Below are 18,342 nucleotides of genomic sequence, written 5' to 3'. Positions count from 1 at the left end.
TAAATTCAACCAGCAATGCAAAGAGTTTAGCTTCAACAGCTATATTTTTCCAAGGTTTACTACCTTGATTGAAACTACTGTTAACAGAAAAGCATGACAGGAACACTCATATCCGTGGTGCAACAAGTAATATTTTCACAAAGTATGCAATTATATTGTTATATAACCAGCATCCTATTGAGTGTAACAGATATATCTGAAGGGAGTTATTGATGAAGCAGCAGTTATGTTTTAACCCTTTTGTGGGTTTTGGAGGGATGAAAGAAATTCTTGAATCAGTGTGTGCTTTAGAAGATTCAAACCTAGAACTGCAGGGCACCTGGATAGCAACTAATAACCACCATAGAAAAACAGAAATAGCCAGACCAAAAAAAAAAGGTTCATCTAGTTTGTCTTCTGCCATCGTAGTTAGTTGCATGATACAATAATGGAGTTGTTGACTGATCACAGAAATCAATCTCTATCAATTAGTCTACTACAGACTCAAACATGAGACGAAGAGGTACAGGAGAGGTACCAGATGACTGGAGGTCTGCAAACGTTGTACCATTGTTTAAAAAAGGGTGCGAGGGATAAGCCAGGTAATTATAGGCCGGTCAGTCTGATCTCAGTGATGGGTAAATTATTAGTTTATCCTGTCCCTCAGAATAGATTCTGTCACTTAGAAAGGCATGGATTAATTAGGGATAGTCAGAATGGAATTGTTAGGGGAAGGTCATGTCTTACTAACTTGATTGAGTTTTTTGAGGAAGTGACGAGGAGGATTGATGAGGGTAGTGCAGTGGATGTGGTTTATATGGATTTTAGTAAGGCATGTGACAAGGTCCCACATGGCAGACTGGTCAGAAAAATGAAAGCCCGTGGGATACAGGGGAAGGTGGCAGATTGGATCCAGAATTGGCTCAGTGACAGGAAACAAAGATTAGTAGTCGACAGATGTTTGTGTGAATGGAAAGTGGTTTCCAGTGGTGTTCCACGGGGCTGAGCGTTGGGTCCCTTACTGTTTGTGGTATATATTAATGATTTGGACTTAAATGTGGGTGGCATGATTGGGAAATTTGATGACACAAAAATTGCCCGTATGGTTAATAGCGAGGAGGAAACATGTGGACTCCAGAATGATATTAATGTTTTGGTTGAGTGGGCGGAAAAGTGGCAAATAGAATTCAATCCAGAGAAGTGTGAGGTATTGCATTTGGGGAGGGCAAATAAAGTGAGGGAATAAACAATACAATAAACGGGAGGATACTGAGAGGGACAAAAGAAGTGAGAGACCTTGGTGTGCATGTCCACAGGTCCCTGAAGGTGGCAGGACAGGTGGATAGAGTGCTGACAAAGGCATATGGATTGCTTTAATAAAAACAAGAAATGCTGGAACCACTCAGCAGGTCTGGCAGCATCTGTGGAAAGAGAAGCAGAGTTAACGTTTCGGGTCAGTGACCCTTGATCGGAACTGACAAATATTAGAAAGGTCACAGGTTATAAGCAAGTGAGGTGGGGGTGGGGCAAGAGATAACAAAGGAGGTCTAGATTGGACCAGGCCACATAGCTGACCAAAAGGTCACGGAGCAAAGGCAAACAATATGTTAATGGTGTGTTGAAAGACAAAGCATTAGTACAGATTAGCTGTTAATACACTGAATATTGAACAGCAGCAAGTGCAAACCTGAAAAAAAAAACAGTGGGTAAGCAAACTGAACAAACTAAGATGAAATGAACTAAATGCAAAAAAAAAAAGATTGTAAAAAATGTGAAAAAGAATGTAAAAAAAAAGGAAGAAAAAAATAACTAAAAATGAAAGTAAAATGGGGGGCTGTCATGCTCTGAAATGATTGAACTCAATGTTCAGTCTGGCAGGCTGTAGTGTTCCTAATCGGTAAATGAGATGCTGTTCCTCGAGCTTGCGTTGATGTTCACTGGAACACTGCAGCAATCCCAGGACAGAGATGTGAGCAGGGGGGAGTGTTGAAATGGCAAGCAACCGGAAGCTCGGGGTCCTGCTTGCGGACTGAGCGGAGGTGTTCCGCAAAACGGTCACCCAGTCTGCGCTTGGTCTCCCCAATGTAGAGGAGACCACACTGTGAGCAGCGAATACAGTATACTACATTGAAAGAAGTACAAGTAAATCGCTGCTTCACCTGAAAGGAGTGTTTGGGGCCTGGGATAGTGAGGAGAGAGGAGGTAAATGGGCAGGTATTACACCTCCTGCGATTGCAGGGGAAGGTGCCATGGGACGGGGACGAGGTGGTGGGGGTAATGGAGGAGTGGACCAGGGTGTCGTGGAGGGAACGATCCCTTCGGAATGCTGACAGGGGAAGGGAGGGGAAGATGCGACTGGTAGTGGCATCACGCTGGAGGTGGCGGAAATGGCAGAGGACGATCCTTTGGATATGGAGGCTGGTGGGGTGAAAAGTGAGGACAAGGGGAACCCGGTCACGGTTCTGGGAGGGAGGGGAAGGGGTGAGGGTAGAGGTGCAGGGAATGGGCCGGACACGGTTGAGGGCCCTGTCAACCACAGTGAGGGAAAACCCTCGGTTGAGGTGTAATACCTGCCCATTTACCTCCTCTCTCCTCACTATCCCAGGCCCCAAACACTCCTTTCAGGTGAAGCAGCGATTTACTTGTACTTCTTTCAATGTAGTATACTGTATTCGCTGCTCACAGTGTGGTATCCTCTACATTGGGGAGACCAAGCGCAGACTGGGTGACCGCTTTGCGGCACATCTCCGCTCAGTCCGCAAGCAGGACCCCGAGCTTCCGGTTGCTTGCCATTTCAACACTCCCCCAACCCCTGCTCTCATGCTCACATCTCTGTCCTGGGATTGCTGCCGTGTTCCAGTGAACATCAACGCAAGCTCGAGGAACAGCATCTCATCTACCGATTAGGCACACTACGGCCTGCCGGACTGAACATTGAGTTCAATAATTTCAGAGCATGACAGCCCCCCATTTTACTTTCATTTTTAGTTATTTTTTTCTTCCTTTTTTCTTTACATTTTTTTTCACATTTTTTACAATCTTTTTTTTTTGCATTTAGTTCATTTCATCTTAGTTTGTTCAGTTTGCTTACCCACTGTTTTTTTTCAGGTTTGCACTTGCTGCTGTTCAATATTCAGTGTATTAACAGCTAATCTGTACTAATGCTTTGTCTTTCAACACACCATTAACATATTGTTTGCCTTTGCTCCGTGACCTTTTGGTCAGCTATGTGGCCTGGTCCAATCTAGACCTCCTTTGTTATCTCTTGCCCCACCCCCACCTCACTTGCTTATAACCTGCGACCTTTCTAATATTTGTCAGTTCCGATCAAGGGTCACTGACCCGAAACGTTAACTCTGCTTCTCTTTCCACAGATGCTGCCAGACCTGCTGAGTGGTTCCAGCATTTCTTGTTTTTATTTCAGATTTCCAGCATCCACAGTATTTTGCTTTTATATGGATTGCTTTCCTTTATTGGCTGTGGTATAGAGTACAAAAGCAGGAAAGTGATGCTGGAACTGTATAGAGCGTTGGTTAGGCCACAGCTGGAGTATTGCGTGCAGTTCTGGTCACCACTGTACAGGAAGGACATAATTGCTCTGGAGAGAGTACAAAGGAGATTTACAAGAATGTTGCCAGGGCTTGAAGGTTGCGGCTACGAGGAAAGATTGGAGACGCTGGAACTGAGGAGGCTGAAGGGTGACTTGATTGAGGTGCACAATATTATGAGGGGCCTAGATAGAATGGACAGGAAGGACCTGTTTCCCCTGGCGGGGAGGTCAGTTATCAGGGGGCACAGACTTAAGGTGATCAGTAGAAGGATTAGAGGGGACATGAGGGGAAACCTTTTCATCCAGAGGGTGGGGTGTGTCTGGAATTCACTACCAAAAATGGTGGTAGAGGCAGAGACCCTCAATTCTTTTAAAAGGTACCTGGACATATACCTGAAGTGCTGTAACCTGCAGGGCTATAGACTAGGTGCTGGAAAGTGGGATTAGTTTGGGTGGATAGTTTATTCAGCAGACAGCACGGGCTGAATGGACTCTTTTTGTGCTGTACTTTTTCTAGGGTTCTATGAAGAAAATCGTCAGTGGCAGAGAGCCAAAGTCACCTGCTCCTCCCAAGCATGCTGCACTCATCATCTCTCAAATTACTCATATACTGTATCCCAAGATATAATTTTCTGAAAAATCTCATTTACATGTGAATTAATCCATCCTAACTGCTTCCACTGTTTCACTAGGGAACCTATTCTATAGACTGACTACTCACAAATATTGGTTCTACAGTTATGCAGCAACCACATTTAAAAATAAATTGTGCTTTCTGTGCTCCCACTAGTCTGAACAGTCAGGGACATACCCTGTTCAGGGAAATTCATAATTCAGTTAACTAACCCTATACTAGCTTAAATGTTGTACTATATTGAACCACACCGACTTAAAATATAACTGATTCAGTATAATAAAATAATTGTCATTAATCTATTGAGTACTCAAATTTTTGAAAGACACAATATTTGTGCATAATATCTCCTCCCTAAAACACCCACACACTTTTGGCATTTAAAACTTAAAATTACAACCTTACCCACATGCCCTTCCAAGAGCTACATGCAGCAGAGAAGCTTAAGATTGGTCACTGGACTAAGCCAGTGGACACGAGTTGCGGGTGAATGAAGCTAATGTATGAACATAGAGAGGTTACATCCCTTTAAAAAAAAACATCTGTGAGCACAGACAGACAGTCAAGCAGTTTTTTTTCTCAATTTCAATAAAACTTGCTGGCATGGATCAATGACAAGCAGAACCATCGTGCAATGGAAACATAAATTAGATTCCCCTCAGTAATGACAATTACTCTGTTTGATGAAGCTAATGATGAATTTGAAGATTTCTAACCTCTACCATTAGATTTTGCCAGCAATTTTGTAGTTTTATCAGTTTAATTTATGTGTTGCACTTTTAGTAGTTCAATAAAGGTTCATTCTCGTATTTCCAAGTGTCTTACAAGATTTTCATTTCAGCATCTGCACAATAATGCACACAACTACTTCTGGCATTTTTTAAGGAAAATAAATTTTGTAATTAAACACTAAGATTATAAATAAAAATCACTCAGAAGCAGATCTAACCGATTTAGATAAATAGTGTTTGGATGAACAGCTTTCTTATCGTGCTTTTTAATAATATAATTCCTCGCAGTACTTTACAAATTACACTGACCAGAATATTTTTAATGACTTGCATTTATGTAGCACCTTTAACGTAACCCTGCTGGGATACTTATAAGTCTTGATCTGGTGAACAGAGATGTTCCTTTTACGTTGTGACATGTAAAATCAAGCTATGCAATAAGATATAGTTCAATAACATATCACATGTTAAGCACATTAATTGTTTTCAGAACATGGGTATATGCCAGGTCTGGCACAAATTGTAGATATTGCATATAAGCCTGATACTAATAAAAGGGACATTGTAGTGTTGTCATGCAAAACAAAAGATCACTGATCATATGAGTGGAAGTGTTATTTTACATTCCTGTAGAACGCGATAACCATCTGTAGTGACGATAAAGCCCATAATAGTCACCAGTGTAGTCAGCTATCCCCAGCACTAGCACCTTTTGTGCAGCACATTTTGGAAGTGAGTCAAGCAGTCTCACTGCATTATTTAAACCCTTAACAGAAACAGCATTGTGCACTAAAAAACAAACACATTTGAAACACTCTTGAATGCCAATTCAACGACACAAGCATAAAAGGGGCAACATATCCAAATAAAAAGCAAGTAATGAGAGGAATATAATGCTCCACTGTGGATGTGATTATGGTTTTATTTCACTAAGGAAGGCAACAAAATACAACTAATTTACTTGTGCCTCCATCAGTGCTATTTTCCTTTTAAAACCTTGTCAGTCACATGTATGGTATTCTACACCTATTAAATGCCAGTTAAACAGTTTATATTGTACTCGATGTCAAACTTTTTAAATTACTCTACTTAATATAAACATTAAAAACGTAAATTTGCACCTTTCTGCAATTTAGAGGCTACTGCAATTTCATGTCAGCACCTGCAATGCATGACTGCAAGTACTGCCTAAAATATTTGTCTGCAAACTAAGTTAGTCATTACAAACAGGCAAATCTCTGCCTATCTACCATTTTCCCTTCTCTCCAGAAGAAAAATAAAATCAGCATATTCGTTGTTTTAAACAGGCCAAAATTCTAAACTTTACTATACAAGTTTATCAATTTCGGAGGTTTCTCACAGTATGTACTTACCAATGAAAAAGTTAATTTTCAGAGTTAATAACAGGTAGCATTCCAATTTTTTTTTCAAAAAGCAAGTTTATAGCAACTGATCAATATAACCTAACAATTATACCTGCATAAAATCGAATCAGACAGCCAATTTCGACATCCATTCCCTCTTCTTGCACCCTACAAGGATCTTTAAATCCCAGTTTAAAGAGATATTCATTTTGTATTTCAAGGGGGTTTTCATGCGGCTCCAGCCTCCTAGTATTTTCGCCATGAAGTTGCACATAGACCATTGATGTGAGCAAGCTATCAGCTGTCCCCATTCTCAAAGTGCCAGGGATCGAAGACTTCAGTGTGCCATCATCGTAGTCCAGCAGTCCCTGTCTGCCAGTAAGGTCACACCTCAATTCAGACCTGTCCAGACATTCTACCTTGACCACAGTATCAGTTATGGCATTACCATTTATGTGTTCAGTATTTGTTGTGATGCTGTCCAGTGAAGGTCTTTGTCTAGCAGCAACAGTGTTCACAGCCATCAACTTGAAAGAATTGTTTGACGATTTGAGTCGATTATTATTATGCAATGAAGACCTGAGCCTGCTAATTTCAGAATCAGATTTTGGCCCTTCTCTGGCAGTGGCTGGTGCTCTGTGCACCTGCCTGGTACTCACAGTATTCACTTCCTTCTGTGTGGTATTCTGGTTATCCAGCAAAGTCCCAAATCTAGCAAAGGCAGTATTATCTTTTCCATACCAGGCAATATCAACATTTGAGTGTTGCCCAGCATTGCCCAATGTCGATCCCAATTTCCCATGAGCAGCAAAACACACATGTCCTTGCCCATTAGCAGAAATGTCTGACGACCTGGTGTTCAAAGTATCCATTTGCCCTGGTCTGACCAAAGAAACTGGTCCTGACCTGGCACCCATGTTCCTCAACACCCCCAGTCTGCCAGCACCAATGCTGTCCAAAGAGGTCAACTTGGCAATGCCAGCACCATCTGCCTTTGCTATGCTCCCTGATCGGCCAGGGTGCAGCAAGCTGGCAGCTACCTCGGCTGCGGTGGTGCCCAGGGTACAAATGACAGGTCGCAGGTAAGAGGACATGTGTCTGTCGTAGAGGTGCAGACAACCCCTCTGCACATCCGCTCGAACCCACTCTCTGTCGGCCGCAGTCAGCTTCATCCCCAGCATCTTCCTGCGGTCCAGGCTGCGGCTGTTGGAGCAAGAAGGGGCGGCTGCTGTCGCCGAGAGGTTCCTCCTCAGCCTCCTCCTTGAAAGCAGAGAGTTGGAGTTGTTGTTCCAGCTGTTGTTACCGGGTTTTGGATGAGGGAGCAAGGTTGTGGCGCGAGAAGACGACGGGACTTGTCCTCTGCTGCATCCTCCTCCTTCCCTCCAGCAGTCCAGCCGTTGCACCTCCTCGGCGCTCACAGCGTTGCCGCTGTCTTTTAACTTCACACTTTTACACCTCGAAACACCCGAGCACTCCCTCTGGAGCTCGCAGACCAACGCGGCTTCCATGTTGCAGAACAGTTTGCTTCCCTCACACACTCAACGGGCAAAACAATTACATAAATATATTCTTTTTCTTTTCAACATGCAGCCCGAGACGTGTCCCCTTTTCTTGATCTCGGGCCGAATGACAGCATTCTGGGAGTGTCACTCGCTTTCACTCCCGCAGCGCCTCCAGCTTAGCATCGCCATTACCGACTGGAAGACGCTCGAGCTCAGGCGAGCGGACTACACAGAGCGCGAGAGGGCGGCGCGCTCCGCCTTATGAATAATTTATCAGCTGGCGCGGCTCACCCCCAACGGCTCCTCCCTCAAGAATATTCATGTGGCTTCCCCTCCTTTTTCAATTTTTCATATAAAAATATAATCATTTTAGGATTGCGCCGTTGTCTGATAAATAAAACAACAAAAAAGATAATCCTGGGTATTTGTCTTTTTTTGATGAAAAGAGGTGAGCCCTCGCCATTGAGGCGGCCGCCGTGACATCACGAGGCAGCTGGCGTGAGGGAGAACGCCCGTTTCCGAGAGTCCCGCCCCGCTGGCAGAGCATGCCGGGAGCTGTAGTCCTTTCAAGGAGTGTCGGCCCCCACCCCCCCCCCCTTTCCCCCTTCTCAGCCGGGTCGGATGGGGAGAAGCGAACTACAGTTCCCGTCGGTCCGCGCATGTCCTGACGCATGCGCACATACGAGCGACCGCCTGGATGATTTGTATTCCCTTCAATGGTGCATCATTTAATGAGGTAAATGGACGAAGTACTGAAGTTGTACGTTGAAGGTTCAGATCGGATCATACATTAGTGTTACATAAGAGGACTTTTTTTTGCAGGACTGTGTGGTTGTAAGTTTCTATACTCAGGGCCTCATGGCGGGACTTGATTATCCGAAATAAAGTACTTCAAAAGTACTTTATTGGTTGTAAAGCGCTTTGGGACATTCTGTGGTCATGAAAGGTGGTATAAACATGCAAGTTTTTCTTCGTGATTCGTGTCCCACAGATTATGAATTGCTGGGAGATGGTGTTGTTCACAGGTGGTCAGGGACCTGGAGCTCACTTTCTGATGTTCACTGCACTCTAGGTACAGATTAAACACCACAGCAGTTCAGCCATTAAGAATACTCTCATTCCTAAGAAAATACAGATATGATATGCAAAATTTAAATTTAAGCAACAGCAATTCTGGTAATTTAATTTTTAAAAGCAGCAGCAGCACCTGAGCAGCAATCTGGAAACCCATAGCATCACATGGAGCACAATGAAAATTGCAATTAGAAAGTGGGAAGTTGCATGTACATTTTATCACACTCACTAAGGGCTGTTTTCTAGCACTTGATTATTAAAGTATGTCATCTTGACACTTGGAACATTTCACCTTTTTTTATTCTGGTTGCAGGAGAGGACAGACCATTAAAACAGAGAACACTTACAGGAGAGGGACCATCTAATATTCATTCTCTCACCCAACACTTCTTGATTATTTGCTCCTGAGGCCTCCCTCCAGTGTTATAGAAATTCCACAGACCCTCGTAACAGAATACAAGTATTTTATCTATATAAAAAATAGTTCTACAATTAAACATAAGTATTTATTATTATTTTTGTTTTCTCACAATTTGACTGCTATCCTTCCAGTCTTTCCCTTTCTTGGTTTGAGATTCTCTCTTCACATCCCAAGTGACCAGAGACATCTCACATAATTATCCTTCCAATTTCCACGTTCTTTGTTTGAAATTCTAATTCCATATGGTACAGCAGACAGTAACTCAGTTGCAACTTTTCCACTTTTGCAAATTCATTAACGGAATTACAAAATCATAATACACATATACAATATCTGCATTAATGATTTAGTTTAATACAATTTAGTTGCGCAGCAATTGTAACAAGCTTTGGCTTGACCAGTGTTTTTCCACTCAAATGGCAGCTAAATACACTGACTGAAAAGATGTATAAACACTTTTCAAAATTTTGGGCTTTTGTGCAATGGCTGTAACCAACCGGCCCTTGCGAGCTGCTGATTTACGAACAATATAAAATACAAATTTTATAAACAAGGACAAGATTTGTTATATTGCTAAGGCACCACAAAGGGGATTGTTTTGGATTAGGAAATGAGTTAATATATAATAGTTACATATAAAATTCAATTATCAGGTTCCAGTCTTCTTCTTTGGCCTCCTTGTCTCGAGAGACAATGGGTAAGCGCCTGGAGGTGGTCAGTGGTTTGTGAAGCAGCGCCTGGAGTGGCTATAAAGACCAATTCCACAGGTGCTGCAGATAAAATTGGTTGTCGTGGCTGTTACACAGTTAGCTCTCCCCTTGCGCTTGTCTTTTTTCCTGCCAACTGCTAAGCTCTTCGACTCGCCACACTTTAGCCCCGCCTTTATGGCTGCCCGCCAGCTCTGGCGATCACTGGCAACTGACTCCCACGACTTGTGATCAGTGCCACAGGACATCATGCTGCGTTTGCAAACGTCTTTAAAGCGGAGACATGGACGGCCGGTGGGTCTGATACCAGTGACGAGCTCGCTGAACAATGTGTCCTTGGGGATCCTGCCATCTTCCATGCGGCTCACATGGCCAAGCCATCTCAAGCTCCGCTGGCTCAGTAGGGTGTATAAGCTGGGGATGTTGGCCGCCTCGAGGACTTCTGCGTTGGAGATACAGTCCTGCCACCTGATGTCAAGGATTCTCCGGAGGCAGTGAAGATGGAATGAATTGAGACGTCGCTCTTGGCTGACATACGTTGTCCAGGTCTCGCTGCCGTAGAGCAAGGTACTGAGGACACAGGCCTGATACACTCGGACTTTTGTGTTCCGTGTCAGTGCGCCATTTTCCCACACTCTTGGCCAGTCTGGACATAGCAGCAGACGCTGTTCCATGTCAGTGCGCGTGTCAATTATCAGGTTCCAGCCTATATTAATACAAATTGGGAACTCCTGCTCTAACCCATTGAAGAGGAAACAAAAATAACGTGATTTATATGGCACTTTTAAGATAGAAAAGCACCCAAAAGCATTCCAAAGGTGTAATCAGAAAGTGGACTCAGAGACAAAGAAGGGGATATTAGGAGGAGTGGCCATCCTCCACCCATCATTAGGAACTATGTCAAGCAGCATGCACAGCCTTGCATGATGGTTTTACAACACTAGTCCAGCATGGTGCATGTGGCAGCTTCAGAGACCCATATGTGCCCCTATGCCAGATGCTCTTAGTGCCATGGGCATTGTGACTTTGACATTCATAGTTAAAAGGACTATTTCCGTTATGACAGGCTAGTGTGTTGGTTGGAAAGTGCCATCACTGGTGCGATCAGCTCAATTGTTGCCTCAATCCTTGGTCATGGTGAGGCCGAGTCTTGCAACAGGGTCATGCCTGGGCTCAGATGACGGTGCTGTTTCTCAGGACGGCAACGCATCCCACTAGCTCCCCTCCGATGTGTTCACAAGTGGCAGGAAGCCCACTGGGCCAAGTTACCCATTCAATTGCAGCAACAGCAAAGCCAGCAGCTGGTTTGTATCAGGACTCAGCTGCCAATGTGCAAAAGCCACTTCAATCCCAAGAGGTCCTTGGGAATGCACAGCTGACAATCTTAAGTAATTTTGCGAATGAGGAAGCACCTAAATTAATCACAAGATTCAATTTAAGGGCACAAATGCCACCTAGGGGAAGTACTGTGGAAGCAAGTAGCAGGCACTAACACATGTATTTTTGTTCACTGAAAATTGTTGCATGCAAACAATGTTCTTGCAGAGGTTTGGGAGGATGCCTTGTCCAGAGCTATGCATGAGAGATTTGTGAATTGCAGGAAGATTTAAGGCACAATTGATGAAAGCATATTTGTCGAGGGCATGTGTAAGATGTTATCAGGAGTGTTTTAGTCTTAGTTTGAGTCGTTTACTGTTAAGATTAACTAACTATAGTGTAGTTCCCTTGATTTGTGTTTCTCTGCAAGGTGTTATCAATGTGTCACCCTCAAGAGTTATCGCTGTTATTTCCGTGGGGGTGGAGAAAATTATACAACTGCCCCAGAGTTTTTTGTAAACCTGTAGTGGGTAGGTGGGGGAAAGGGAGCTCATTGATGTATAAAGAAACCTGTAATTTTTTTAAATTAGTGTGGTGTGAGTTATTTCATTATTGAGGTGTTATTAACTCATCATCACTCACCACATAACATATCAGGTCAACCACTTCCTGAGATTGCAGACTTGCTTATCGATGTCAAATAATTCCATCTGATTGGCCAGAAACCTTGTCTGAGAAAAGCCCGTGGTGATTTTCCCTCTGATTGTCCTCCAAAGGAAATATTTGACATCTGTTTGTTGCCTCTGAGATCAGATATCTCTGGAGGTAATGGGTGGTGACCTTGACTGATGCAATCAAATTTAATAAAGATTTTAAATTTAACTTTTTAAGATGTTTTAATAGGGTAGTTTTAGTCCCGTTTTCTATGATAGTTATAGGCTTTCAGCTTGGCTGAGGGGAAACAAGGATAGTTTGCTTCCAGAATCCAGATTGCTATTGTTTTTGCTTGTTGGAAGATGCCAGGTGGTGACACAGAACCCAGGCAAGAATCCCAATTTTCTCTGTTTTCTGCTAGGAAATGCAACCTTTGCTTGGCATCTCCCAACTCAACACAACTCAATCGAGTAGAACTAAATCCTGTGTGCACCTATTCTATCATACTGAACATGAATAAGATTTTAGTTCTTAATCTACTCTCTAACCATACACATAAACCCATACAAGACACTGTTCGTAGTTTTTAAATGTCAGCCAAGGCTCAGTGGATAGCAATCTTGCCTCTGAGTCACAAGGTTCAAGTCCCATTCCAGGGCTCGAGCACAAAAATCAAGGCTGGCACTCTAGTGCAGTATTGAGGGAGTACTGCGCAGTTGGAGGTGCCGTCTTTCAGATGAGATATTAAGCCGAGGCACCATCCGCCTGCTTGAATGGATGTAAAAGATCCAGTGGCATTATTTTGAAGAGCAGGGGAGTTATCCTCAGTGTCCTGGCCAATATTTATCCCTCAATTAACATCACAGAAACAGATTATCTGGTCATTATCACATTGCTGTTTGTGGGAGCTTGCTGTGTGCAAATTGGCTGCTGCATTTCCGACATTACAACAGTGACTACACTTCAAAATTACTTACTAAAATAAAAGCAAAATACTGCGGATGCTGGAAATCTGAAACAAAAACAAGAAATGCTGGAATCACTCAGCAGGTCTGGCAGCATCTGTGGAAAGAGAAGCAGAGTTAACGTTTCGGGTCAGTGACCCTTCTTCGGAACTCAGAAGTTCCGAAGAAGGGTCACTGACCCGAAACGTTAACTCTGCTTCTCTTTCCACAGATGCTGCCAGACCTGCTGAGTGATTCCAACATTTCTTGTTTTTGTTTCAAAATTACTTAATTGGCTGTAAGATGCTTTGAGATCCGGTGGTCGTGAAAAGTGCTATATAAATGCAAGTCTTTTTTTCCCCATTTTTATCAAGATCCTTGGCATGTCCTGAGATGGTGAAAGGTGCAATATAAATTAACGTTTGTTGTTGTGAGTTCCAGAGCCATAACTAAGCTTTGATGAATATAAAGAGAGAGGGCATTAGAGGGAACTGTCCCAATTATATTGGGTAAGTTCATGAAGACAGCTGCTCACATAGGCTTTATTTTGTGAATGCCGACATTGGCAAACTATTACAACAAGGTACAATTGGTGCACGGTAGGTGGCAGCAACTCAGCCTCTACGATTTGATCATGTTTTGCTGTGCAACAATATCAGACTGCTCGGGCTGATGTGATTTCCCATGTGGAGTGTAAATTGAACACAAGAAAAACTTAAAGGTCACTTACAATTTTGGATTTGGTGAAACATTAACTCCCATGGAAAACCAGCTGAGCCACACTGAAAGCAGGTGAGATTTTGTCATGGTCCATTCACGTTCATGATGAGATCACCTAGACTGATAAACCTGCATGCAGAGCAGAAGGAACAGTGTTGTATGTAGCTTTCTAGGCCTCTCAAAAATATTAAAGGAAAGTGAAAAATAAACAATATACACAATACACACATCCTCAAAATGAGGATAGTGCCTAACATGAATTAAAAATAGAAGCATCCAAAGTAACGTAGTACAAAAATGAACACTGAATGCAGTTTATGATTGAGATCTCAGGTTGTGACTCATGCTAACCAATATAACAGATTTTTATAATAAATATTTTCCAGACAATGGAGCTAAAATAAACCATCTCCCTTCCCTCTAACATTTTTTTGGAGTTAAAGTAAGGATGTAATTGCAGTGACATCTCCATGGCCCATTATAAAATAAAACAGCACTGAGAAATCTCACCAGCAATTCCGATCATTACTGAAGTACAACCATGAGTAAATAGGGAGATTTTGAAATAGATTTCATACTTTCTCCTCTCTAATTGAATCCTTGTCAGATTTTTCTTTCACATTCTTTGAAAACAATCAATCAGTTTTATTGCTGACTTGGAGACCTTCAAGGCGGGAGGGAACTTCACCTCCCCCCCATCCCCACTCCTTACCCCCACATATTATTCTGGTGATACCATTTACAGACAGTTGTTATGACTGAGGCAGGAGGAGTACACTGTCAATTCAGTCCCCTTCTCCACAGGTCACAACATATAGTTAAACTTTTCCACTTACCGAAACAGTCGATCGGATTCTCTATTTGTCCCCAGAATAAAGCACACCAACCAGGTTTCTTTAACAAACAATTAAATTATCAGTTTATTATAAACCAAGTCTTAACTAATAATGAAGTAAAACATATGCGCAAATTGAAATATTAAAGCTCCTTATCTTACCCTAGCCCTCACGCACATACACATACATACAAAAACTGGTTAATCAGGAAGAAAAGGGATTTTTGTTTACAGCTGTTACAAAGAAATAGAAGGAATAAAAAAAAACACATGCTGAGAAGATATGGACATCCTTTGTTTTGGCGAGGTGTCTCAAAGGTGAATAGGCAGCTGCCACTAGGAATATTTCCAGGCAATGTTGATGAACAGTCTGGGTAGGCTTTCAAGAAATGCAGCTACAGAAGGCTTCACATAGATCTTACATCAGATGTGCAGCAACAAAGGTTTCAAAACTCACATTCTGTGCAAAGTTCTGCTAAAGATGCAAGGTTATCAGCAAACATGTGGGATTTCTTCAAATACAGGAGGCAAAAGTACAACTTGATACAGGATTTGCTTTTCAAGAGCAGGGGTTCTTCAAAGAGACGTAACAGTTGTCTGGATTTTCTTCTGTTCTCCTGGCAGATCAATAAGCAAGCTCCAACTGCCTGTTTTTAGCCAAACCAACTAGCTTTTTAACAGTTCAAAAATGAAACCAACTTTGTCCAGGGGCAAATCCTATGACACCATAAATTCTGACTTGTCAATAAGCAAATCGCTCTCAAGGTCAAAGCACAACCCCCTGCTATGTTTACTTTAAATCATGTACCTTCCAGTAAAAACTTGTTTACTGATCAACCTTCCTTTTTAAAAAAACACCCAAAGTTTAGCTTCTTCAAGATTCCAGCATCCATGAAATCCTTTTCAGTTTTTAAAATATCGATTCTCAAGTTTTAACAAAAAATGGAAACCTTCATAACACAGTATCCGGGAGCCGCTCCATGACAAATAGTGAGGCATGTGACTTCTGACCAATCTGCACTGTGTGGTCTTGTGGGTTTGGAGGACTCTAGATCAAGCAACAGTCCAATCTGAAGTCACAATCTGCTGTTCTGAGACCTGTAATTAATGTCACTGGTGCACACTCGCAAGGAAACAGATTATATCAGATAATCATGATCTTGACAATGAAATTGACATTTAAGAAAATGTATGGCAGGAATGTTATCTTCTAATATAAATAGGATAAGTACTTAAAACAATACTACTACTCCTACATTTTCCTTTCTCTGTAACTGAAGAATACATTAAAGATAACAGTATTTTCAAATAGTAATATTGCAACCACAATTTTTTCGGTGGCTTCCTTACTGAATCATTTCTGTCAGATTATGATAAGCTCTTGTAGATTTGTGTCATAGTTCAGGTTTGTGGAACACTCAAAACACGTACTAACATCTTAAATGCATTTATTTTTAATGTCCCCTTGTAACAGAAAGCAAACAAGAATTAGTCATCTACTGCTGTACAAAACAGTACCACCTTAAATCATGCCATAATATCCCACACAGCAGCCCACATACTATTCACCAACTCAATAAACAAAAGTGCTTTTAACATCTTGCTGTCAGCTACCTCCATCAGTATTTTGGGTTATTTGTAGGCACGCTTTCTCTCCAGCTTTTTCTTAGTCTTCATTGTAGCTCTTCAAAATGATCAGCTCCTCCATAATTTGACATTAGCTGCTTTTATGTTGCATTACTAACAGATTTGCCAGCAGCCAGCCTTAGTGAATCTGCTAAGTGTACTTTGGGATTGCCACTGGCTGTGCAAGACCCATTTATCTGGAGCTGGTGGCAGTAGCACAGTTCTTATAATCAAGTTCAATGTTGTGTTTGAAAGGGAGAAATGCAAAACAGCTACTAATGTTCTAGATTTAGGTAAAGCTGACTTCAATGGGATGAGATAGAGACTATCCACTGTAAAGTGGACAAATTTGTTAATGGATAACTGACAGAAGATCAATAGGACGTGTTCAAAAATAATTTAATGTGATACAGAACTAGTTTAAACCCCTAAGGGGAAGAGCTCTACTTTAAAAATCACAGTCACGGACAGCTAAAGAGGTAAGGGACAACATAAAACCTAAAGTAATACAGTAGAAAGATAAAGTTGCAAAGAGAAAGCACGGCACATTAAACATACTGCACCTTCAGTATTATTTTCAGTAAAGGCAACATTCAACTTTGAACTATGTAGTGATTGTTTTGATTTTTTTGGATAAAGAGCAAGGATCACAAAAAGTTGATGTTACAAGATTACAGGTCTGCCTTAGATGTTCTCTCAGATACAGCAGCGCTGCTCATAAGTAGTCTGCGAGCACCTTTATTTCAGAAGTGTGCCCAAACTGCTCAATATTCAATTATAGTGTAATCCAGGAATGTAACAGTAGGGGACCCCTTGTGATCTGAACTGAACAATGTGTCATTTGCATATGCACTTCTTCAATTTTTCAAAAGACAGATGAGGTCAGATATGGATCACTGAACAACTTTATTTTGACAAGTGAACATAAATTATAACAGTTAAAGCAAGTTCTACTTAAGTCAATCTCATTAGACTACTTGAAAAAACGTATTTTTGTCTTTATCTTTCTTTCTAGACAACTTCTAACTGCAAAAGCTAACCTCCTGCATTCTAGCTGTCAGCACTGTCCCTCAGTCAAACTCTGATGGTCCTGAACATGGAATTTTCCCATCTTTGTGTTAGTTCTGACCCTGGATAGCTGAGGGACAGTGTCAAGGAAACTTTCATCATGCAGGGATTCGCCATCAGACTTGTCAACTAAATTGACTGCTGAAAATATATTCTTGGGAGAAGGAGTAGATATGACATCCTTTGTCCACATAAATAGAATCTGCTGTGATCATAGATATCCGTTGCCATTTGAGATGAGATAACCAATTGCTCATGTCCCCAGTCATTGTGTAGACTTGACTGCTTTGCTCATTAACAAAAAAAAACTGTGCAAATTTACTTTTTCAACTACTCCATTAAAAGAAGAACTCATTCCCAAATCAACTCTGTAGAAAGAAATACCAAAAACCCCAAAAACAGGACAAGTCAGTTAGTAAAAACAGATAGCAACATTGTATGTAACATGAATGGAGGTCTCCATGGAAAACAAGTCCCAATCATGGATTCCTAGAGTGGGTGCTCTGCTTCTATTAGCTCCTCCTGCTCTTGTGCCATGATTTGTTAATGTTACTCTGCTACAGGAAGGCATAGATTTCTTTCCATGGCTATGTTGTGCAGTATATAGAACCATAGAAAAGTTACAGCACAGAAAGAGGCCATTCCGCCGATCGTGTCTGGCCAGCAAACTACATTTTTGCACAAATGGCACTCCAATTGAAAGCCCTATTATTGGGTATACCTTGACTTCCAAAAAGCACTTGACCAAATTTTCCTTGAACAGCTACGCTTTAAATTTAAAGCTGAAAGGATTCCGGGTAAAACCTGAGATTGAGTAGGAAATTAGTTGTAGGATAGGATGTAGTGGTTGCTCGTTTGAGATGTTATCTTAGGTTGTAGTTAAATGGTGAGTGGTGTGTCCTTGTCGTCAGTGTCTGTGCTCCTACAGTTTCTAATTTACATCAACAATGCAAACAGGAAAACTTACTGAATCAAAGGAAGCAACACACGAGTTACAAATCTGGCAAATAAGAATGCACAAATAGGGAATGTTCAAGCAGGTGACGATCAGAACAGGCCAAACATATTCCTGCAAGAGTTAAAGGTGGCGCAGCAAAAACTGAAGCTCATTGATTTTAATTCCTCTGTAGATCCAATGAGATTTTTTTTTTAAATAAGCATATGAGAAATTTAAGGTTAATTGTAGAGAAGAAATTCAAGCTGAGTATAGAAAGCA

The 18,342-nt window shown here is 41.7% G+C and overlaps 1 protein-coding gene across 1 annotated transcript in view; it reads right to left on the bottom strand.

Moving 5' to 3' along the window:
• Nucleotides 1-7,999, bottom strand: part of phlpp1 (PH domain and leucine rich repeat protein phosphatase 1) — a 187,962-nt gene extending 179,963 nt beyond the window's left edge. The window contains exon 1 of the mRNA XM_068054059.1: nucleotides 6,371-7,999. Within this exon, the coding sequence (XP_067910160.1) occupies nucleotides 6,371-7,766 (1,396 nt within the window). The 5' untranslated portion in view covers nucleotides 7,767-7,999. The remainder of the gene's footprint in view (nucleotides 1-6,370) is intronic.
• Between the last annotated feature and the right edge of the window lie 10,343 nt (nucleotides 8,000-18,342).

This window comes from Heterodontus francisci, chromosome 2, assembly GCF_036365525.1.
Source record: "Heterodontus francisci isolate sHetFra1 chromosome 2, sHetFra1.hap1, whole genome shotgun sequence".
Lineage (NCBI taxonomy): Eukaryota > Metazoa > Chordata > Chondrichthyes > Heterodontiformes > Heterodontidae > Heterodontus > Heterodontus francisci.
This window is presented reverse-complemented; position numbering and strand designations above follow the sequence as displayed.